This window comes from Symphodus melops (assembly GCF_947650265.1).
Source record: "Symphodus melops genome assembly, chromosome: 9".
Taxonomy (NCBI): domain Eukaryota; kingdom Metazoa; phylum Chordata; class Actinopteri; order Labriformes; family Labridae; genus Symphodus; species Symphodus melops.
The window spans coordinates 19,558,893-19,584,302 of NC_136699.1; the positions used below are offsets into that span (position 1 = coordinate 19,558,893).

Genomic DNA, 25,410 nt, shown 5'->3' on the forward strand with positions numbered 1-25,410 from the left:
GCAGTGAATGATACAGAGTAGCCTATTAAACAACTTGGGTTATAAACTTAAGTAACGGCACTAAGTCTGCTGGAGCCCAGTGGAAAAAAAACCCAACACACTGCTATTTAATTCTAATCAGCCACTTTCTCAAGCTGCAGTTAACTCTGACTGCGTCTATGCTAACTGAGCTGGATTTATCCCTCTGGCTTAGATGTGCTACAGATCCAATCCTCACTTTGAAAGATAATGTGTGTGTGTGTGTGTGTGTGTGTGTGTGTGACAGAGAGGGGAGCCTATATCTGGCAGATTCTCCACAGCTCCCAACAGTCGAACACTGTGATCTGGCAGGCCTCGCTGGCACCTGTCCCTCTCTGGCTGAGAACGCATCGCTTTGTGAATGACCTGAAGCTGGCTGAGAACCGCTAAATCATTTACTCTGTGTTTTCTGTGGGATCCCACACATGAGTTTGCACATCTGGATGTCGGAGATCATCTGCAAATGTTTAGATTGTGTACTGTGCTTGTGTGCTGTGCTGGCAGTGTGTGAGGAACGCTTGTATATCTGCCAGCGAAAGCCCAAATTCATATTTAATCTGCCACCTTTTTTATAACCACAGTTCTATGCAATGATCCTATGACCAGTAGAGATTAATTGCAACGCTGTTACGTAAATGCTGCTGAGATTCCTCAATCAAATGATGTCCTCTAAAACACTCACGGAAAGCTGTTAAAGCAAAGTGAGCAACGTGTGCGTTCACTTCATGCACGTGTGATCGCCACGTCAGTAGAATAGAGGCAACACCTGCAACAGCTGCATCCAAACAAACAGGGCAAAAACAATGACGCATCAGTAAACGGCTTCTTCTTCTTTTTTTCCCTTTTTTTTTCTTGCAACAAAGCAACAACAAACAGCAACTCGTTCAGCAGATTAAATGCGACCTCTGCAGAAAGTGTACAGTACCTGTGCTCCTGTGCAGTGTATTTGAGAAGCTCGGCCAGCTGGAGTGGATATTTGCAGATTTTCTGGACAGGGGTGAGCAAGAAGCCGTCGATGGCGATGTCAATCATTTGCTGGAGGAGACGACAGGCCTCAAAGAAGTGCTGGTACCTGCCATCCCTCATCAGTTTGCTCAGCTCCATACAGGCATCCAAGTGGTTGTTACAGTATTCAGAATAGATCCAAAAACCATCTTGCTGTAGAGCGCGGGAGTGAAAGGACACATGATTAGAGGACATTATGAAATGAGTGATGGGTAGAGGTGTGCCAGCAGGTCTTAAAAAAAAAAAAAAAAGGACTCACATGTTCTAAAAAGCATGGTCCAATTTCAGAGAGGTGAGGCTCCTCTGTGTTGTACTGTTTCTCCAAGTCTCGAACGAATCCCATCTGGAAGCGATAGATGTCCTCGATGTTGCCAAAGATGACCTTCAGCTGGTCGTCGTTGAACATGTCCACACGCTTCCTGCATTGGCGCAGGTAGCCCTACGAGAAAATGGGTTACAACTATTGTGAGGCTTTTTAAAAAAAAAAAAAAAAAAAAAAAAAAAACAGGATGCAGTTTTGGGTGTCAGCTTCCTACTGGAAACAAGTCTGCAGGGCTGCGAGTCAGAAGATACAACAGAAGCGTCTTTGTTTGTCACATCTCAGCACTACTACTGTCTGAACTCAAAAACTATTTACACATGACTCCAATTCGTCAGTGCCATTCTTGTCTTTGTCATGAACTGCTCTGAAGCTTTGGCGCATCGGGGAAAGATTTGTTAAGAGAGGTCGATTTGGACTATTTCACACCCAACTCCTTCGTACTGCCTTTGTTTGTTTTTTGTGTGAAGCCTTTGTGTTGTTGTCATCGACTGCCCTTGATCTGTGAGAAGTGTGAAATATCTTAGCTAAAGTGAACAACTGCTTTAGCTCAACTGACTTTTTATATGCACCATTTTTTATTTTTTACATTATATAAGGAATGAAGCCTGTTCAATGATAGCATCCTCAGAGACTAGCGCAGCCCTCCGAAGTCATCAAGTATTCAACTACAACAAGAAAACATTGGCTCAGAGGCATTTCGCCTTCATAGGCGGAGGGATTGCGCTGCAATGTTTCCTCTAATTAGCTGTCCTAAGTCATTAAACTCTGTCCCTTTTGACTGCTTACCACACAGTTTGAAACTAGATCAGACAGGGCTGAAGTGATGTTTAAGACATCCTTGCATATTTCTGCAATCGAGTGATCATAGATTTAAAAAAAAAAAAAAAGTATCTGGCATGTTGAAAAGTACAATGGCTGGGTAAGTTCAGATGTGTGAAGGTGAAATTCATGCTTTATTCCAACTATTTTTAAACACAATGCTTGACTGTGTGTGTTAAGGATTAAAGAAAGAATTTGACATTCTTACTAGTTATATTTAATGCAAAGGTATTCTGATCTTTATTGTTATACAGCTATGAAATAAGCACGATGTAGATTTTCCAACCGATAACATCATCACACTAATAATATCTTTGTTTGTATAGCACTTATCTAAACGAGGTAACAGAGGGCGTAGAGTGAAATCGAAGGAGATACTAGAGATCCTTCTTCAAAGCAGTCGATCAAACTGAACATTACAAAGACGTGTTTTATACTTTCAATACAGGAACCATGCAGCTGAGGGGCAGAGCATCCGCTGTCGTCCTCATGAAGATAAAAGAGAGCCATGTAGGATACTACATCTGACAAGTGCATGCGTGTGTGTGTGTGTTACTGGAAGGTGACACAGCATGAGCCATGTGAAAGCTATACAATCAAAATCCATGTTTGTGAATCAGGTCCCACCGTCGGCATGCCACAGTTGAAGTCTTTATTGAAGGCTGACAGAAGGATACAGCCGTTTACAAGGCTTTTTTTTTTTTTTTGATTAGGTGGGAATTCTTGTTTCCCACTTCTGCATGATTCATAATATCTTTTTTTTTTTTTAAATGGAATCTGGACCAAATCAGTCCGAGTACGACAGCTGCCACTACTGTGTGCAAATGACAAATTGTGTTTTCATAGCTCAGGAAAGAGAGAGAGAATTATTTTTGGACAGTTTTGAGATCAAGAGTAAAAAATATGCCGCGTTGAAACGTGTGAATGTGGGAGTGTAAAGAATTGTGTAGCATCAAAACGGCTGCTTCTTCTCCTGGACACATTTCAGTTGAATCATCTTATCACCATTTATCTTCTTAATCATCGTTGTTTTTTATTAACCTGCTGGAACAGCGGCGTGTACGTTACGTGTGTGTGTGTGTGTGTGTGTGTGTGTGTGTTGCGTGCGTGCTCAGTACCTCACAGATGTCCTTGAGGTGTTTGATGTAGTGTCTCTCTGTGCTCATGATCTCGTTGATGACGTTAGCTCTCATCTGGTCTCGGTTCTGAAGGGGCGAGCCCAGACACAGGCAGTCATTGGTCGGGTCCAGGTGCCCGTTCTGCACCTCGCTGGTCCCCTCTGATGGCTCCGCTCCCCCATCCTCCTGGTTTACCCACAGCTGAGAACAAACACACACACGCACGCACGCACACGCACACACACACACACAGAGAAACACACATGTGCACTTGAATAAGACGTGTGCTCAGTTAAGTTTGAAGTGCATGAAAACAAAGTGTTAGTAAACGTACATTTAGAGATCCTCATCACACAACGTTAGCCACAACAGTGGCACAACTCACTCCTGATGAGCACGCTGCACACACACAGACACACACACACACACACACACACACACACACACACACACACAGAGCTTCATTTAGTGGGGACAGTGAGTAAGACTGTTGGTCCAGAAGGTGCAGGTACACGCTGTTAAAAGCTGAGACCAAAAAAACCCAAACCAAAACAAAAAAACACCTTCTTGACGAGTACTCAGAGGATCGTCATTGCCCAATGTCCACGCTCCGTGACTCCCTGCGCACACGCACGCACACACATTTGCACGCCGTTCCTCTGCTCTCACCGACGCACACGTAAAAAAAACACACAAAGACCCACACACAGCACATTGTGTATGGTGCTCTTGTTCATATAGAGAAGGGCCGGGTGAGCGTGGTTTCAGATGTCCAGCAGCCAACACCTGATGACAACACAGTTTGCCAAGAGAAACATCAAAGAAACCGACGGGTAGAATGCCAAAACACAGGATGAGAAATGTAGCGCCACAAACAAGCAGAGTGACGGGTGGTAGAGCACTGACTGCAGACGAGAAGGACGAGCGCAGCGTTAAGACTGAGAAATAGTCAGAGTCAATAGTAAATAAGAGGACTGAAAACATATTCTCACAAGGTTTTGGTAGCGATAGCGATAAATGCTAACAGGAATGGTTCCCAGATTCCATCTACTTTTACATTAGAAAATGTTTATAGAATTTGAGTGCTGGCCTTTAAGAAGACTTTTGACATTATTTTACTTTTGACTCATCAAGTTCTTCCTCTCTGGCGACCCCGCTGAAGATGATGTGATACCGTCATGGTTACGTTAATGTCGGGTGATGTCGAGGGCACGTTGTGTGGACAGACTGGAGCGGGCGGGCGGGTGGGCGGGCGGGCAGGCTGGATGGGTTGGATGAAGCAGGGAAAAACGCACCTTTGACGTGGTGTTTTGGAACCGTGGAGTTGCTATGGGGTTGATATAGAAAACCTGTTTTGTTTGGGGCTGAGGAGGGTGGGGTTCCACCTTGGAGAGAGAGAATGACAGAACAGAAAGATACTTTTTTTTTTTTTTTTTTTTTTTGGTGGACAGTCAGTCAGCCTGTCTGCCCTGCCCTCTCAGAAGTGAACATGGAAGGGTGGACAGGTGGGAATGGACCATGAGGAGTGTCTGTGGGGGTGCTTGGCTGTGTGGAGCATCTACCTACGACAACCATTCTCACTCACTTGTTAACTCGTCTTGTTGTCCTAAAAAAAAAAAGGAATCAGACTTGTGTGGCAGGTTTGTTGAGCTCAGGTGAGATTATACAATCACAAGGTGAAGAAGGGACGTCGATTTTCAAGGCTAGCAGTTGAAAGTAATGCCAAACTGAAAAAGGGGCTCATCAGCATCTCTGTCTCTTTGTCCCTGAACACCCGATAAAGGCACTTCGCTGTTCTCTCATCTCCTCAATGTTATGTATTATTAAAACACAGCCTTATTCAACAGAGTATCTGTGAGCCGAGCAGGCGTATTAAAGAGTGTGTTTGGTGCGTGTGACAGAATTCCTGCGCACCTCCCTGTGTGTATCGGGCAGCTTGTGTGCATATGTTGGTGTGCCTCCATTTCTGCGTGTGTGGGTGTGTGTTGTGTCTATGGTCGCTGGCCAGCCATGGCAGCAGCTAACTCACCCGTACGAAGCTGGCAGGGAACCATCCTTCTTCCTCATCAATCTGGCCCCACCACCAGTCTTTGTTGGAGGCGTCCAGCACCTTGATGACGTCGCCGGCCTTAAACGCCAACTCCCGGTCGGCCATGGTCACATGGTCCCATACCGCCTCAGCGTTGACGATTGAACCTCCACTTATCAACTGGGGAAAGCAGAGGAAAAGAGAAGCGCAATCTCACTATTTATTCTCTGTAGACGAAAAAAAAAAAAATCAGCACGAACTGCACCGAAAGACCCTCGCTGACCAACAACTATGGATCCACCTGATGTTAGACAGCCTTTTAAAGAGCTTTGAAAGGGATTGCGATTTAGTTCTCATCCTTATTTAGGCCTTAATTTGTATGAATCCTTGTTACTAAACCCACTCAGATTACTAATAGATGCAAATACACACCCTCAAAGCCAGGGCCTAGCAGCAGCTTAGGGAGTGCAAATAGAACAACACAATAGCCGACACAGAACACAGCACAACAACCAAATTCAAATTAAAAAAAAAAAAAACACACACAAAAAAGGCAAAGCTAATAGTGGAAAACAACACATCATTCATACACACAGCACCAGTGTGCACACAGGGACCGTAATTGGCCCATTATGACATTAGAATAATTACATGTGTTAATGTAATATAAATGCTGAGGAGCAAACAAATGTGAAGGGATAATCTCCTTTCCTTCGAGCTGTCACCAGAGCTTGTTATTTAATCTGCAGCGCAGTCTTTGACAGAGCAGGGAAGCATGACTCATCAAACAGTTTCAATTCTTTGGAGCATCATGAATACATTATGTTGACATTATGCGAGGCTAAAAATAGAAATGTTCAATTGTGCGCGTTTACGTAAAGAAAGTGCGCGCGCTAGGCGTCACCTGAAGGGGCCACGGAGGCCTTGCCAGACGATCAGTATTCTTTAGCCGAGCCGGAGAGGCTAAAGGTTGTCCCCATTAAAGGACAAGAGACGGCGGACAGCGTTCCTGAGAGGGACCGGGGTCTGGCATTAGCCATCTACCAAAAAGCTCCGCCGTCCGTCACATGGAGGTGCTAGCTTTGTTGCGCTGAGACGCGCACAAACCCACGTAAAGGCACCCAAACCTTGCAGCCACACTTTTGAACTCCTGGTGACACATTAAACCCCCTTGCGTGCGTCTTATGGATGGCACGGCTCCAAATGTTTGTTAGGAGCGCTCTCCCTCCGAGGTAGAGCTCATCAGCAGGAGCTAACCATGCAGTCAGTCCCTGGGGCTGCGGGCAGAGCAGCCTGCACTAACCCAGCCTGACAGGAGCTGCTTAGGCTCAAGGTAAGGAGTTATCGAAGCGGCCTGGAGACTGGGATCTGTCACATGGATGGACATGAAATGACTTCTTGACTTTCATTAAGGCTTTTGCTCAATAGCACGGAGCCACTGTTGTTGTTTTTTTTCTCTAAAGTACGCTCCGTCTCTTAAGGCTGCTTCGCCTTTTATTAAATCAAATCCCTTCGACCATTTTAAGATGCACCTCATCACTCCAGTGCAAAGATGCGCTCCCACCTAATGCTGATGCAGTGTGTATGCAGACTCAGCAACTATGTTGCCCCTTCAACCTGTAGACAAGCCCACCTCCCCCATGGCTCACTGAGACAGCTACAGGGGATTTAAGCAAGGAATTGGGCCTGGAAAAGGAACAAACAGCCGTCGTCATGGCGACAGATGAGGATGCTTCACTGGTATTGACAAGATGACGGAATGAGGCAAGGACACTTCGGGAGGCATGCTGGCACATCGTCCAAATTTAGGCACACGTGTGAGCAGACACGCGCGGAGAGCGAGTGACCGCTGACCAACGTGCAAAGGCCCTTTGTTATTAGATCTGAGAGAAAGAGGGGACCAATCACATTTAGAGGATGCCCTTCACATCATTTCCACGTCAGTGAGGAGTGCAGAGGTACACGGTGTAGGCCCCGGCGTGCAGGTTCCGAGACACCGCTGAGGAGGTTTACTCGGGGAGCCGGGCTGACAAGAGCTCCAGCGTGCATCTCACAGCTCTCCACTACGGGAGGAGGGGACGATTAACGCAGAAACATGTGTCACGCTGCCATGGAAACGGCAACAATGAATACTACCGGGAAGAAAGAAAGAAAAGATGTGAAAATCATTTGTTCATTCAGGGGAAATGATACGATGAAATCATTAGCGACACAGACTAGCAGTTCAAAGACAGGAAGTCAGTTCTCGCCAGGCCCGGACCTCGGCCCGCCACGGCACCCTCAGAACAGATGAGCCGCCGCACTGGGGTCAGTGTTGCCCCTCGCTTCTTCACAGTAATGCCAGTTCTCCCTAATCCACCCCCCCCCCCCTCCTCTTAACTCACACACTCACACCCTCCAGCGCCACTCCATTTTCAGCACCATTCACTCCAAGCACAATCTCTCCAGTCCCCATCAATCTGCTGTAATACAGGCAACAGACAGAGAGAGAGAGATCCATTCACAGCCAGTGTTCCACCCTGCTCACTTTTCTCCCTCCTCCTCATCCTCATCTCTCTGAGGAGATCGGCACTGCCCCTCTCCAATACATTGCATCCTGTTACCCCCTTCTACATGCTGAATACATTTAAAAAAATAAATAAATAAAAAAAACCATTACATAATCAATCTTCCCAATCCCTGCCTCGGCTTACCCTCGCACCTAGCTTGATCAAAAGGCACAAAGTAAACACAGGCAAGTCTTCCCAAAATACTCACCATGGCCTGAGTGTCAACCAGCTGTATCAACCTATGTCATCACTGGCTACACTGCAGTGACAGCGTCAAAGATCACAGGGCCATGCGGTCGCCTTTTAACCGCCAAACCTGTATTTGGGTCAATGCAAATGAATGCAGAGGAATGGCTCCCTGTATGTGAAACGTACAAACAGTGCCCGGTGTTTCACATTCAATCACAGACGCGGTTAGAGATGTATGAAAACGACCGAGAGCCGATTCACTCCCTTTTATCATCTTTGCAGCACAACACATCAGCATTCACTGCACTGGCAGCTCCACTGCATTCCAACATCCTCCTCCATCTCCAGCTAAAGCACATCTGCACCAACGCACCTAGAGCATTCCTGAGCGAGCACACACACACACACACACACACACGCACACGACTTTAGACTGTAGCCTTACCATGTTTGTGGCATGTAACTGCTCAGAGAGTGTATGCATGGAGAAGTCCGGTTCACACACTCATGATAAGTAAATCTCTCAGACGTGGTCGAGGTGATAGTCCTCTGCATGAGCTGAGCCTGTGGTATCGAGTAACAAGGTGCTGTATCCCCAGAAAGAGGCTTTCTCTTTCTGACGCACTGAGTGAGTCTCGCGCTCCGTCCTCCCTGTGTCTGCCAACCCTGTTATGTAATACACTTATACCCCGAGTCTGGGAGCCAATCAAAGATGCTCTGCCTAAAACCAGTGCAAAACACTCACACACACACACACACACATCCTCTCACACGCTGTTTGTCTCGCTCACACACACACACACACACACACACCATCCGCACATTGACACTTCTGGCTGCACAGCATTTAACAGATCTCTATTAGAAGGCACCTGGCCCTGAGGGGGGATTACAAATGTGTGAACGCTCGGGACGTGTGCACGCCAACGAATCAAAGTGGATCTCCAGATAACAGCCATCCAGACTATCTCTCACACACAGGCAACATAACAGGCTCACATGTGAGCGCTCATCTGTCGCTGCTAGCCAACTCAGCGCCGGCCACCGCAGTGAACGCTGTGCTGATGCTCTGCTCAAGAGTCCTGCGAGGGTCCCTGATAGGCACCGTGTTTAAGGCTCTTAACCTCAGCCATGAAAGCAAGCAGACCACATGCCACCGCATGCCATAGATGTGCCTGTGTTCATAAAACATGACTGACAGAAAAAAAAAAAGCATTTACCACTCAACTCGACTCACACAGCACTTAGCCCAGAGTGTGAGAGAGAGAGAGAGCACACACAGTATCTTTAAAAAACCGGCTCATCCTACCGTCCCTATTAATAGGACTGCCATGGCCGGCTCTGGGACAGGCTTTTAGCATATCTATTTCTGACACTCATTCAACATTCATGACACCTGCCTCCAGCCCCTTTATTAGACTCAACTCAAGCATAGGAGAAAAAGGGATATGGAATAGTTCATCTCCATCTTGACATGTCTTTTCACTCAGGAGACATGTCAGCTGTCTCAGATGCAGGCGTGTAGGCCTGTGCACATTTTACCCGCTCATTTTTTTTTTTTTTACATTTTTTTATTCGCACCCATTGAGTTGGCAGGTGGGATAACGTTCAAGCTTCCAGATACAGTCACCACGCTGAAATGTTGCAGGTGGCAGAAAAGTGAATATTGTGGGGCTGTGAAATGGGAGCTGAGTTTAGCTGCATCTAAAATGGGGGAAACCTGGAGTGATGGAGGCCCTCCTTTATTAGGCCGAGCCCTGCTCGCTATTGGTTACTGTTCAGCTGAGATTACAAACGGTCCTCCTGAGTCTGTGATCAGCATCGCAAACCTCTCACTAGCATAGCTATTTGCTCTAAATATCCTTTTTTTTTTCTAAGGAGAGCCCACTGCTCGGCTGTTATAGCTGCCATATTGTGGATGAGGCTACAGTGGATCACATTAGGAAAACAAGTCCTGACGCAGCAGTTAGACGCTGATTTCAAAAGACCATAATCTATTGTTTGTTTCATCTAAAAACCTCATCATCACAGACTTAAATCCATGCGCATAATCAACAATATACAACATGGAGGAGAGACGAAGATCGACGTAGGAGAGGGGGGGGGGGGAGGAGGAGGAGGGGGGACATGTTTATATGCGGGGATATGATTTTCCAGTCAGCACAGAAAAGGTAAGAGCGTCACAGATCTGTATCCGCACAACTATCACCACCACCAGACAACACTAGCTACCACAAACGGTGAGAGGACACAAGACATAACGAAGGATTGGGGGGGGGGGGGGGGGGGGGGGGGGGGGGTAACAGAAATACATTATGTTGTACCAACGTCATTCATTGTAACGCGTAGCCGTGATGGAGCGCCGGGTGTCCCCGCTCTCGACCAACGCGCACTGTCTTTCTCTCCTCTCCTGTGAGGAAGCGTGGTGCGCTGCGAACCGGGCCCCAAGCGCAGATCCATTAACGAGTACCGAGGATGAACATCAACAGCACGTTCACAAGCACCAGAACCGCGATCACCGTGAACACCGCGCAATGCTGGACATCCAAGGCCATGGCGCAGCGCTGCGGGCCGATGCTGAGCTGCGCTCTCACTGACGGCTCCTATTCAGCTCCCCCCGTCAAGACACGTAGCCTCAAAGCCACCGAGCAATCCACCATTACAGTTAGGCAAGAAATGAAGAAAAGATGCCCCTACGCCTCTTCAAACTACGCGATGTAATTCATAAAGGCACGGGAAGAGATGCATCATCCTCACCATCATCATCGTCATCAGTCTGCACCGCGATTTCTCCCCGCTAGTCAACACCTGCCGGTGTTTCTCCTCTTCCCTTAAAAAACCGAGCGACTCTCAGGCCAATAGATCCTGAAAGCAAACAAGAGAGAAGCTGTGCGCAAGCTGTCCGCAGCTGCCGAGCTGCCTTCCGGTGAGTGGGGAGGGCAGAGAGATCGGCTGTGAGGCTGAGAGGCGGTCCTGCATTAATACTGATCAGTGCTCCACTGCCAGACTGCCGGCTTCAGCCATCACCTACAGTCGGGGGAGGGGCTCAGCCAGCCCCCTCGCTGACTACATCGACCACCGTGGCGAGAATCATAACCTCATTCATCTCCAACCCCGGCTAAAAATATCCTCATGCCCTGGTGATTTATCATTTATCATTAACAGTCCGTGATGAGGGAGTATAAATGTCACCATAATGGATGCACGTTTCTCAAAGTGATCACCATCTTATAATTTTATTGGCATAATGTCATCCTCTCCCTGCCACTTTGTCCGTGGCTGGGCATCAATCAGATACAGCATGCCCTGTTGATCTGATAATAAACCACATTTACACTCCTGCTGTAAACAGCAGACAAACAGCACTGCAAGCAGCAGCAACTTTAAGGGGTCATACGGCCTTTCCAAAGTATCTATGATCGCATGGAAGGACAGCACAGTTTGGATATTTGAGGGGTTGGATTCTAAATGATCACATTTTGAACACTCTCGTTTTCACTCCCTGGCAGAGCCTCCATGGGGCCCTAAGCAAAATTTGATTTTGGGTCCCTCCATTTCTGCCAATAATATGCATTGTTGATCATTCACACACCTATTATAAACTCCTTGTGGCTCTGGCAATGTTGTTTACATTGTCCTATTGTCAGCCTGGCATGTCTTTACATATGACATGTCATTTATAAAGACATGGTGGTGGCCCAGTGGAGAACATAAATAGTACCAATGAATGATGTCCAGGGTGTCCATATTGTTCAAAATGTAAAACATTCAGCTACAAGAGAACGTTCCGGGTGATAAAGCTTTGTATTCACTGTAAAAGTCATCTTGTCATATTAGTCTTAAATTACCTGTTTTTATTTTTAGCTAATCGTTATTATTTCATGTTCACTTTGTACAGAGAGAGCACAGTCTACCAAAGTTAAATTCCTTTGGCATGAATATTTTGCTATTTCAACAGCCAGTTATAAAATACATTTTGCTTTTTTAAATTGTTTTATTTATTTAAGATTTATTTTTGAGCGTTTTACAGCCTTTATTGCAGAAAAGGGTAATGGATGGAGTCGGAAGGTGGGGAGAGACATGCGGGAAGGACCACCACGAGCTGGACGTGAGCCCGGGCCGCCCATACGAAGACTCTGCAATAAATTGAGATACGAGCAGATCCTCTCCGCCACCACCAAACCCAATAGATCCCTGCCATTTTCTACATATTTCTCTTTGCACTTTCTTTTTTTTCTGCACCTGAAGGATATGTCCTTTTTTATACGTTTTTTGGCTCTACCTGCGCTTTGGATGTTCAGTGACAGTGCACACTGCACAACAGTGCTCTTGTGGGCCCCCTAGTGGCCGCGGGGCCCTAAGCAAGCGCTTAGTTCGCTTATGCCTCGCTCCCTGGCTAAATATGGCATAGTGTGTGCATCAAATTGATAATCCAACAAAGTATGAATGCTTAAAAGAAAGAGGACGAGATCCATTGAAAACATTAAACTTTAATCAAAGACCCTGTGGAGCAGCTTAGATTGTGTAAGCTAACACTTCTGATGCTAGTTACATTGCATGATGTAACAGTTGTGTTTGAGGACATGTTTTTTTTTTTAATCACAATAATCCCGACTGACACTGCTCTCCCAGAAGAAAGTTTGAGACTTGAATATAAAACAACTGAATCACCAAATCTTTGCCGAAAAACTAGCTTGATTTTGAGAGTTGCATTCCCTCTGAGCTTCCTCAAAAGCCCCGCCCCTCACTCACACGCACGAGTCCCATCCAGCAGAGGACCTCAGCTCGTCGCTTGCATTGAAACTTTGTCTCGTGTCTGTCAGCGGTTCGTAAACTCACAGTATAAACTCCGTCATCTGTTGCGTGCTGCGAGTGTGGGCTCGTGCACAAAAGGGGTAGAGAACGAGTAGGGAGATGTGATTGGTTCATTAGATTGGTACCCCGTGGCAGACATTGGTCAAAGTTATTTCAACTGCTAGATAACGGATTTTCTTAGTTTCTCTTTCAGAGCACATTAATTATTCACGTCTGTTACTTTCTGAAGACACTTTCAAACAAAATCTTAAAAAAAAAAAAAGTGTATCTGGGGAAAATGACCAACCCTGTCTTTGAAGCACTTTATGCTTGCAAACACTTTTTAAAATCAATTTGATTTAAACACGTATGACACATGTACACCTTGATAACCATAAGTAGGGTCATGTTACATTCAGCAGTGAGGCAGGAGTGGCGAGCTGTTCTTTTGCTCAATAGATTCCAGCATGTTTTGGAAGGTTGAGCGATCTTCATATCTGCATTACCACTACCATTGATGTGCCCTTGAGCAAACCGCAAAATGCGCTGTGGGTGCTTCTCTGATCACACTGTGGTTTCAGAACTTACCTCCTGATGCATAGATGTGTGATTGGGGAACAGGAAATCAAGCATAGGGCTGAGAAAACAGAGATGTAATAAAGCAGCAAATAAAGCTCTGTAACCCTGTACAGTCATTCTGGAACAGGAAATCATCTTCTGCAAAATGAGGTTCGCCAAATACAGTACGTCTCATTTCCAGGACATGTGACACCCTGGGCTCAGAGAACTGTGATGAGACACACAAACTCCACTGAAGACACAACTTCAGCACAGAGCAACAACTTCATGACGCTCACCAATATTCACAAATCACGACGGATATCATTCCTGATCAATCTAATTTAGAGATCAAAATAATGGGCTTGAGAACATATAATCCCAGAAGTTGATCAACGACTACGTTTACATGCTCGCCATATACCTGTGTGAATGACAATATTCTGCGCCTCATTTTGTAAATACAACATTCCTCATGTAAATACTTGATGCTGCTGTTTTATCCTGCACTACAACGAGCGAGTGCAACAAAATGTTCTTATCTGTACTGTAAAATTCAAATTTGAATGGCAATAAAGGAAGTCTAAGTCTCAGTGTCATTGTGTGGGAGTCATGTAAACACCTTATTCCAATAGTCATAAACCGATTAAGCTAATTTTCTGATTATTAAAACCCTGGCTTGTATCAGCCAACGGGAATGTTCCAGTAGCTCGACATTCTGTGGAGCATTTAAAAGCCTTTTTTCTGAATATTGCTTGTAAACGTAATCATGGAGTCGCTCTTTGCAGCAGAGACAAGCGCAGGTGCAGGTTGTTGTGAATACTGTGGTGAGTTTGAATGGACAGAGAGCGATAGCTTAAAAACCATTCCGCCGCCTAAGAATTCAAACCAGTAACACTCCGTGGTTTGAAAGTATGAAAATGGCAGCACAAACTTTCAGACGCTCGAAAACGCTCCCATCTACAAAACACACCTGGATCATTATTTAGGAGTATTGGCGCTTGAAAATACTTCTTAGCAAAGAAAACGTCGACGGTAATGCTGTGAAGTTATGCAGGCCACATTCTCCACAAAGAAGCACGCGTCCTTTCAAAGCTACAGGAGGCGACTGTTTGGTATTCATGACGTACGTTTTTTTCCATGAAGTTTCTCCTTTTAGACTAACAGTTCTGCGTTGTGACTGACAACGCACAAACAGCTCCAGTTCCCTTCTGATGCTGGCGCTTGCTATTTGCATGTATAATATCGTTGGTTTTTTTTCGCATGCGTAGCATTATCTGGCCACTGTCTTCAAGCTGATACTAACTGTGAACACTGTATTACACATGAGTGCATTCCGGCCTCGAGCATTAGTGCTGGTGTCCGTGTCTCAGATTTGGAAAAGAAAACGACATCACGAATGAATTTATACAGGAGACTCAGTTCAGCTCAGTCTCAAACCAACCAGCTCCTCACCTATCCAGCACCTGCACACACACACACACACACACACACACACACACACACAACACAACACAAAAGCCCTCTTCAACTCCATCCTGTCTTTACATTCAGCTCAGAGACCCCAGAATAAGTTTCAAAGAACAACACAAGACGAGTGCACTGTATCAGTATTTTTGAAGCCATAAATAATTTCCAGGGCACTTCCTGCACATGCATGCTGATAAAAGCTATAGCTCGTGAAAGCCAGGCTTTCAGTGAGATGCAGAGAGCATCACAGCTGAGATATGACAACTGTCCTAAAACAAGCTTCTTTTCTTTTTTTTTCACTGCTCTGTGCTTGTGTGATTTCATGTGTGTGTGTGTGTGTGTGTGTGTGTGTGTGTGTGTGTGAAATGCAGTGTGAGCAGATTATGTAAGCCTTGCCCTACCTCTGTGGGCTCCCTCTCCAATCTCCCTGACATTTAGACAACAAAGGTCACATCTGAAAGTCTAAATCTGCACAGACACCAATGCTAATGTACTCATACATATACAAAAGAGAGGGGAAGATGGTAAAAATGGAAGAACAATCTCCCACAGCAGAGGATGCTACATGCTTAACAAGCAAAGAGGCAGCTGATCCATACACTAGGATCCCTTTATAGCTCTACCATTGTATTGGAGAAGTGGTGTTTGATAAACGTGATGATTTCTTTCCCGGGCATTTTTTGGTTGACTAACATAACCTTAAATATTCAAAATGACCATTACTAAACCAACACGTTTAAAAAGCTTGTTAAAGTACGCTGGGGGGGGGGAAATGGTAAATTCGAAGCTTGATCCAAAGGCAACTGTACTGGTTGGAGATGTTGAAGAAGTTTGACCGAAGACCTTGAAAAGAAACAGCCTTTGGAAGGGGGAGACTTCTTCTCAATCTTCAACCAAGTCCAGCTGTGTTTGGATCACGCTTCAGAAAGTCAATAATATGTGACAGCACAGGATGCAGACTTCAAAAACTATTGTGGACAAAATGACAAATGTTTGACAAATAGGATTTGCTCAAAGTATACACACTGAAAAGGTATTGGCCCAATCAGTGACAATAAACGACATTTCTGCCCTCATTGCTTTTTTAAGATACGTAGCATGCAGCTTAAAAGCTTCATCTCGGCTGTTTTTTTTTTTTTTTCCTTTTTTAAATGGGACCTCTATTTATACATTTGGTTTGCTCCGGAACTTTGCATGATGAGGTGGCCAAATGAAAATTGAATTAAGGCCATTAACTGAAGTCATCAATTTGAACAGTGTTTGAACCTCTTTTAGTTTTTTAGGTCTCAAAATATGTACAATAAAAGGCTTGGGTTTCAACCTTTTAGCTTGAAACTGTTCATATTTAAAGCAGACCAGAAAATACACAGGTGATGTGCCCATATTACAAAGTCTAGCAGTGGCTAATAGGCCAGGTATGCTAAAGCTGCTGGGAAAATTAGGTTGAACAAGAGTGACTCTTCAAAAGTCTGAAAAAGAATGAAAAGAGTTCTCTGGAGGACAGACACCACTAAACAAGGGAATTTGTTCTTAAAAAGATGGTACATTTGGAAGCACACTGCAGGAGTCTTACATGAACTTCAGCTGTACGTGATGATTCATTGTAATCCTCCATCTTTAGCTTAAAGTAGCTTTAAGAGGGAATGTTGCATCCAGTATGGAATAGAAGAATAATCACAAAGTAAACCTTTAAATCCACTTAGGTATGTCACTACTGAATAAAGATGGGGAGAAATGGAAAGCATATTCCTTAATGATCTAGCAAAGGGAACTCCTTTGAGTCTGTGTGCATTTGGAGTGTAACCCTTTCTGTTACATCTCGAAGCGTGGAGCCAGGCTTGGATGAGAGAAAGGCAACAAGTTCACTTTGCTTCATGTTGGTGTCCTCTCTTCATTCCCAGCATGTGATTTCCTGTCTGGTACAGTGGCCAATGCCTCAAACTGACAGTCCATCTCATGATCTCAGCCTTCACCCTCGCTTGTCAAAATGACCCTGAACCTCTCCAACAGAAGCAGCTGCTCACTTCACACTTGATTGGGACCTTGCTCTCGTGAGAGAAACACTCCAGTCGGATTGCCACGGTCCAATTAAGCCCAAAGGCAGAAGATAATGACATGAGGCTCAATCTAATGTCCTCAAACTGGACTCTTTCCAAAGACTTGGTGTGCCTCAAACATCCTGTCAATGAATATTACAAACAGATGCGAGCACAGAGCACATCCACGACACCTTCCTTTCATAAGGTTGATGCAATGTTGCAGTGAAAAGCACGTTGTAATTGACGTAATAATTCCCTGTATGCCTCGGGGGCAAAATGGACAAATAACAGTTCGTAGTATCCTGGTGGGACGTGGACAGGAAGCTCTGCTGCTTCAGGAAGTGGTCATTACTACAATACTGGTATCAACCATCATTGAGATATGGACATTTGGCACCTCTCACCTTCAGATAAAGGAGGGATAGGGGGTTGAAAGTGTTCGCCTGCCTATTTGTAAGGAGACAGACCCCTGCAACAAATAGAATAATCAAATGCCCTAGATTTAATATGCTCGAGGGAAACTGGTCATGAATCTCGTTTATTTCATCAGATTTTCTTTGAAAAGCTTCAAACGGCTTCTAATTTTGTCCCCGGCAAATGAGTCCGTTTGTGGTCAGTAGGTATTTGGCTAATGGAAGGCAAAACCCACCACGCCCATTTCCCCTCCAGTCTGCTCCAATTCTTTTGTTCCCCTCCCAACCCCGCGACAACCACACTGCCTTCCTGCTTCCTCTCAAGCCTTCCAGCCACAAAGCGCCCTAAAAATAAATTGCTGGACTTTTCCTGCACACAGTTTTGTCACCATTGTTCAAGCATCAGCTGTTTATTCGTTCAGCTCAATTTGGCTTTTAGGCAAGTCAGTGGGTCAGTGCATGGAGCATAGTAAGAACTAGTATGAGATAAAAGAGGATGGTCATGCCTAACAGGGTGGAGAAAACAGGGTTAAAGACAACAGCACAAGTAATATCAAAACATTCCAAGACTCAATGGCTTCAGGATAACATTTCCTGCTCAGTCATGCAATAAGCTGTGGGACCAATAAAATGGATCTTTATTAAATGACAAGTCAATGTAATGTTTTGGAGAGTGTAGACGGAGCTGAATAAAACTGTGTTCTCCAGTCGGCCCCTCCTCAGTCTGTGACGTTCTGGCAGGGAGAGAGGAGACACAGTCTGTGCAGAAACACTGACAGAATTTAGGGAATATAAAGTCGCTTGTGGAACATTTGAACTCAAACCTGCAACAGAAAAACGCACCGAAGAAAATGTGCCCATTTTGATCCTGCTCTGATGAATGCATGACAATGTTTGTCAAGGGAGACTCGCTTCACTGTGGCGTTATTAGTTAAAAATAAGAGAAGTTTCCCCTCAAACTATCCAGGAAAGATTCAAATTAAAACTGTCATCCAGACTGGATGTTTTTTTATTTTTTTTATTTACTGTGTTGATGCCCTAAGGGAGAATTAGGTGTTTACACTCTGGTGAACATGCATTACAGTGCCTTGCTCAAGGGCATCCCAGCAGCGCTCAGGAAGTGTTCTGGCACCTCTCCAGCTATTCATTGTCCTGTTGAGTCCACCACACTGTAGTCCTCTGTATATATCCCCCCCTTACTACCTGGAATTGTATTTATGTTTATGTTATTTTTTTTTTTTGTCTTTTTGTTTTGATTCTGCAGCTGCTGCTGCTGCTGCTGCTGCTGTAGTGCCTGAATTTCCCCATTGGGGATCAATAAAGTTATATCCTATCCTTCCAGAAAGAAATCCAGATATAGTCCACATCGGGATTTGAACCGCCAACCCAAGTCCGTACAGACTGAGCTACTGCCGCCCTTTTTTCTTCTTTTAATTATGCTCACCAGTATATTTTTGCTAAGCTTGGCTCCGCGGCTAGTGGCTGTAGCTACATAAATACCTATAGATATGGAAGTGGATTGATCTCAGCCAATAAGCCTCATTATTTCCCAGATGTCAGATTTAAAGCTACAAAATCAATGATCTTATTGCTTTCTCTTTAAATGTTAAACCCTGGACACCATTATGAACATTCTCCTTTAATTGGACTGATTTACTTCACCCAGCTCACAATTCATTTTGCACACGTTTCCTCCTTTTAACGTGTCTTAGGACACCTCATTGAAGAAACAAGTCAACAAAGAATCCCTGAATCCTCTTCTTTCACTTGTAGTCAATGTGTGGTAAGTTTAAAATGCCAGTAAATTTACCATAGTGTGGAAACAGTGTGTATGCCACTGTAACAAGCTCCCCAAAGACTATAATGTTGCTTTTCACAAAATGCAACAAAAAGAAAGCATCATGGGACTTTTTTTTTGCCAGTGTTTGCCTCAATAGAGCTGAAGGATTGGTCATTAGAGAGCCAGCTGTAGAGTTGGGGATCAAATCAAATGACCAGAGTTAGGATTTAGTTGGCTGCCTAAACCTCCACTGCTGTACTGTACTTCTACTGCACTGCTTGTGAGTGTACTTTGCGTGCTTGCTTGTGTCAGCATTCATCAGAGCACTGTCAGCCACCTGCGGCCCACAACACTGGGAGGTAAAGAGCAGCTTCTTCTCAAGTTATCAGCATGCTCTGTTTGCATGCAATGCTTTTTGGTCAGTGTCTCTTAAGAGGCAGATTACTGAGCAGTGAGGAAGAGGAAAGCTGGGTTTGACTTTATCTACTCCCTTCCTCCGATCAGACATTATGCCCTCTACGTGTAGCTCAATGGGGGGGGGGGGGGGGGGGATGAGTTGGTGCAAGAAAAGCTAAGAGCTCCACCTGTCCTCACAGCGAAAATGATTTGACATTCACACTGCTTCTGTACCACACGAGTTCAAAAGCAGAGCACTGGATTAAAATGCAAAACTCTGCAGTGAAACCATATTTGGGTGCAGAGGGGTTTTGTATTCTTCGTCTCCAGCAGCGCAGATCTCATTGATGAGGTCCGTGTTTTTTCCCCCCATCAAATACTTCTCCGACTCAATATAATGCACTGATCTCGCGCTGTCCTTAAAAACCCAGGTTTATTATCTAATATGTATGATTGTTCACAGGCCTGGATGCACACAACGACATGAATGTACGCGACAGGTCGCAGGAAGCAGGTGTTTTTCACATGCCTGGAGGGAGGAACAGGACGGCGTGAAGAGGAGGGGAGACAAGGTGTGGGAGTGAAGAAAAAAAACCAACATGAAGTCGGAAAATCTTGATGTGAGAGGACGAGGGAGCAGAGACAGAAGTGAAAGAGGGAGGTATGACTCGATCTGAGGTCGGACGTGAAACGTTGCAGATGGAGAAGGGGAATAAGGAAGACGAAGAGCGAAGGGGTTGCATAATACGTGTATGTGATGGAGGGTTTACTATGACGCCACGTGTGGTGAAGCAGGCAGCCGGAGAGGTCAGAGGCAGAAAAGTAAAGCTAAATAATGTACACAGGAAGTGGCATCTGCCAGAAATAATACCGCCCATCTCTCACAAAGGCCTGTGGGAAAGGTTGTAACGAACAGAACACCGTATAGGCAGTTAGCTTCTGTCTCATTGTTTTAGAGCCGGGACTAAATGACCAAGGCCTGGGGCTAAGTATTCTTTTAATATAAATACTCAATTGACCATTGTTTAGGTGCCAGCATTCGTCTAGGTTCGAATGTACAGAAATAAAGCGTTTCTCAAAAACAACATTTGAATTAAAGGGGACATATTATGAAAAAAAATCCACTTTGACAGGGTTTTTATTTATTTGGGTAACCTGAGCGTCTACCGGTCCACGAGATGTGAAATAAATCCATCCAGTCCGTTGTTTGTGGTCCGCGTATGTCGTACAACGCGGAGAATAATGCTCTGTTTCAAAATGTGCTCAGCTCGTGACATCGCATCACATTTTGGTAAAAGAAATGTCCTCCCCCTCCCCTTATCTCCGCCCCCAGCTCATTTTTATTCTGGCTGTACAGAGGAGTGACGCACACACCAAAACGGAGTGTTCAGAGAAGCTCTGGTTTCTACAGGGTCACAAACCTCCTCTGCTGCTTTGATTCATGTCATATAAACACAGATGTTTAATTTAGAGCACAGGGGGACTGTTTGAAAAGGTAAAAAGGGAGATAAAATGTCCTCTTTAATTATTCAAATTGCTGATATGAGGGTCCTTTTCCGACTGAAATGATGTTTTCAAATGTAATGAACCATTCTACAAATAATCCTGGATTAAAAAGGAAATGTTGAATCCACACGTGACGAGCGTTCGTAGCTTGAAGGATGCAGCCCTGGTAGTTTCTGTCCATCTACGTGACTACAATGACAAATGTAAACATTACAAGTTGGACACTTCAAGTAAGGCTTGTTGAGTTACTACAAAAAAAAAAAAAAATCTAACAATAGCTGCAAAAAACTTCCGCAGCCAGTATATATTAGCTTTTATGTTGACAGAGCAGCAAGACGACAACCTCTAATCAGATCTGAGTAATGTATGGTCACCATGGATGAGCGTGTCTAATTGGCTGGTTAGTGTCCTGTGTTGTTGCTCTCAATGTCAGTGCTGGTTACATTTGTTGAATTCAGTTAAGCTAGCATGAGAGTTGACCATGCGTCAAACAGCATGTTGACAGAAAAAGGCTCATTTATGCCTCCGATTACATTCGTTTGATACAGTTATATTGATGTTGTATACACTGCCTATTGTAAGTACAAAGATAAACAGCCAGTCAGAAGGTTGTGACATCACTGAAGGAGGTGTGAGAGGAGCTGTGGTCCAAACACTGATGTGCTTTCTGCTCAAAATGATTCTCTTTCCACGTTCTTCTTTCTTAAGACAATTCAAGTCCAAATCCTTTATTTAGTTCCAGCTATGAGACGAGAACGATGTGCTGTAGTAGTCCTAGTCAGAAAAGTTAAAGTTGTAAAAAGACTGACGGAGAAAGTGATCCGTGAGATTAGCACATGCAGAATCGATTCTACAATCTCTCAGTGAAAGACTGTCACACGTCTGCTCTTAGCTAGTGCTGCCTGCTGATTGAAGACGATCATGTCACCCAACATAAGGAGACATAGTGCTGTGTTCAATTATCACCATACTGAACAGCTTGTCCAGTAGCTATGAAATGAACGCTGCATTACTATAAGAGAGGCTGAAGAAGACAGGGGGTGAAGTTACCTAAGAAGTCTGGGACAACAATCACAAATGGTACAACTGATGCTGCCTAACAAGCACAGCCTTAAGTCTTCAACAGTCTCATTACTAAAATCACTGCATGTTGTGACATAACTGGAATTATCCACCCATATTTCCCACTGACCGCCACTTTACCTAGAGTGAGAACAATGTTGGCAGGAGAAATACTAATACCTAGCCTGGCTGAGGTTTGAAACCAAATATGCTCCAAAACATAAATTCATGCATGCACGGACTCGCATGTACTAACAAGATACAGAGTGTGATGTGAAGATACTGTAAAACAGGATACACCAGTGAGTCTGGAAATTAAGCTACAGCACTTTTCCTCCAGTTCCCTGGAACATGCAAGCCTGTGAAGTGAAAGTGGAAATGTTTTTTTTTTGTTTGCTTGTGTTTTTTTTTTCTAGTAGGGAGCACAGGAAACCCTCATGACAGTTATGTAAGAAAAGGGCCCTGAGCCGAACTGTCTCTACTGCTACCACACACAAAACACTCACTCACACAACGCATAAGCGCAGAGTCGCATGCTTATGCGCACAACAACACCAACACCAACAGCAGACATGCACGCACCTGACAGGCAGAAACCATTCTTTGGAAAAACACAGCCCAGGGACAGTCTGACACAACCACCTGCTCAGATTCAGTCAGCGACGCTGCTGTTTTATCAGAGACGCTGCATTCTTAAAATACAGAATTAGCTCGTGGCTGCAGAAAGTCACAGCGGGGCTGTGCCTGAGCCTAGAGGCGGGGAACAATGCTGAATGAACACTGATAAAAGATTCGAGCTTGCCTTGCTGTGGATTGTAACATACATGCAGTTATTTTAAGACTCATTGTCATGGGGTTTTTTTTTTTTTTTTCAGGAGGCTTTTTGAAAGTTGACCTGGGGTGAAAAGTCTGCCACACATTCAGTGTGTTTGACAGAAATAGCACTTTAGCATGTGCTATTCTTTTCTTACCAAACATAGCTGTTTTCAACGCAGTGACTCATAGATCTTGACAGATAAATACTGAATCCATAAGGTGTTAATATACGTTGTGAAAAGTGTCGAGCAGGCACATTTCAGCAGAGAGTTTGTGCATTTAAATAAACATACGAGAGCTGGTGCTCCAAATAAGTAGCTACTCAACCCAAATGTGTCCCTTTTTATCACTGCCCTTCTATAAGGCCAAATGGCCACTGCCTGCTGACTCATGCGTTAATAATAAATAGATAGCATTGCGTAATATGATTATGACCACACAGACCTAGGTTTGCCCAAACTTAATCATATAAGATGTCTGTGGAAACTCTTAATCTGCACGAAGCCCTTGATAAGATGTTCCCTCTCTTCTGACAAGTTGACAGCAGAGCTTCGGGCACAGCATTAGTAAGACTCAGGAGACTGTCCTCTCATCTGCATAAGAGTTATCAAAGAATGGTATTACTGATTTTGTCGGAGAGGAGAGAGGAGAGGAGAGAGGAGAGAGGAGAGGAGAGGAGAGAGGAGAGAGGAGACGAGAGGAGAGAGGAGAGGGCAGTGACTGGGGGAGAAATCCATTTAAATGAAAGGGAGAAGAGAGGCGTCAGCATTAGCAGCTAATCCACTGCAGTGAGAATGCTTTCTCTCTGCCTGAGGCCTCTGGGCTCCAGCAGTCATTCTATCGGGAAGACTGTAACACTCACTGCACTGTATTTCCAGCAGCAGATCCAATCCTGACATGAGCTCCATGCCACAAAAACATCGGCTGACTTACCAGAAATGAAACCGCTGTCACACTTCCTCTTTGTCGTCTGAACAGCTGTGTTACCACGTGTGCGTTAAATAATGTATAAATAAATGTATGTATATATGCAGACATCAATCTGAGCGTTTTGATTTCTGCTGCAGATGAACTACGACTGAAAGTCCCACAAACACATGCGAGACATTTCCAGAGCTGTGAGTCCACGTTCCCTCAGCCTCAGGAGGGCCAGGACACAAAAGTGCACACACAAAGGGAGCATCTCTCTTCCCCTCTCTGTTTCTCTCCCACCCCTTTTTCTCTCTCTCACCCACACACTGTCTCTATTTAGCTCGCACTTAAAAAGGCGGCCTAAAGATAGAAGCAAGAAGATGAACAGGAGCCAGCGAGTGTCATGGCAACAACGTGCCGCGGCTCACAAACACTATTTAGACCAGCGAGGAGAAGTTATAATAAAAGCCTTTAGGCAGTTGTATCACCCCTTTAAAAGACACCCGTTTACTAAATTTCAATGTGGTGACTTGCCAGGACAAAAAGCTAAGGGCTCACAATTCCACGGTTGAATAGGCAGCCTCTCGTGAAAACGGACTGCATGTTGTACGAGAAACGTTGTACATTTCTCAGGGAGTCCGCGCTAATAGTCTGAATTTGTTTCGCTACGGAAAACGCTACCTCTGTCAACACAGCTACTCAGCTCTGTGCACACTCGTGCATGAGGACCTTCCCTCCGTGAAAACGTGGCATCTCATTCTGTGCAGGGTTATAATAAATCAGATCATCAGGTATGCAGAGTTCATCATCTGTGCATTTACACGCGGTCCTGAAAGGTAGAGATGTCGGACTCGGGCCCCAGAAATCTTCACTCTCTTGTCAGGATGTGTTAAAGGGAACCCTGCATCTCCTTTCACCAAATCCCCCCGAGGCCACTTGCACTTCAAAGCGCAGATTCTGCACTGCTTTGTTTCTCCTCCTGTGTAGTGTAACTCCATCGTATTATGAACCCTATTTTACACAAAGGCACATTATACGCAGACTTCAGTACACGCAGGTCTATGAGACAGATGTAATGTTGGATTTGTCTGAATGTGTGATCTTCAGATGAAAGTTTTGTTTTTGTTTTTAAATGTTAGGAGATGACTAATGGCCTGAGACTAGATGACATCAGTCCACGTGGCCTCCATCCTCCTGGCTCAGTTTCATTGCCGCCTGATGAGACAAGTGACCAGTGCTTTGTAATCTCCACGTTGTCACTGTTAGCGTATCATTCTTCCACCCCTTAACCCTTTATCGGGCAAGTGACCATGTTTGGTAATTCTCCACAAACATTACATATGGCCAGCCTTCTGCACCTCAGTAAGGTTGAGAAGCATGTGATCCTCACTCAGCCAATCAGAAGAGATCATCCCACGTCACTGATTCTGCTATTGTGGCATGAACCAAATATGGTAACTTCGTCAATGTATATTTTTCTAAATGAAATTATTATTATTATTACATACATACATTTTTTTTTTTTTAACAGAAATAGAGTTCTGTTATGTTCCCCAATACCACTCTGAGGTTGAATTTTTGGATTTCAAAGTATTTCAATGAGCGCCCTGTAAAG

General features: G+C 44.7%; 1 protein-coding gene across 9 annotated transcripts in view; it reads right to left on the reverse strand.

Annotated features, from left to right (window-relative positions):
* Positions 1 to 25,410, reverse strand: part of LOC306829660 (rho guanine nucleotide exchange factor 9) — a 40,930-nt gene that overhangs the window by 10,885 nt on the left and 4,635 nt on the right. For 4 of the 9 annotated variants that reach the window (XM_079352769.1, XM_079352773.1, XM_079352772.1 and 1 more), the window contains 5 exons: positions 5,312 to 5,491; positions 4,578 to 4,667; positions 3,283 to 3,483; positions 1,283 to 1,462; positions 944 to 1,176 (listed from right to left, as the gene is read on the reverse strand). In XM_079352769.1, coding sequence (XP_079208895.1) covers positions 944 to 1,176; positions 1,283 to 1,462; positions 3,283 to 3,483; positions 4,578 to 4,667; positions 5,312 to 5,491 — 884 coding nt within the window. The other 5 variants (XM_079352776.1, XM_079352774.1, XM_079352777.1 and 2 more) reach the window with 5 other exon arrangements.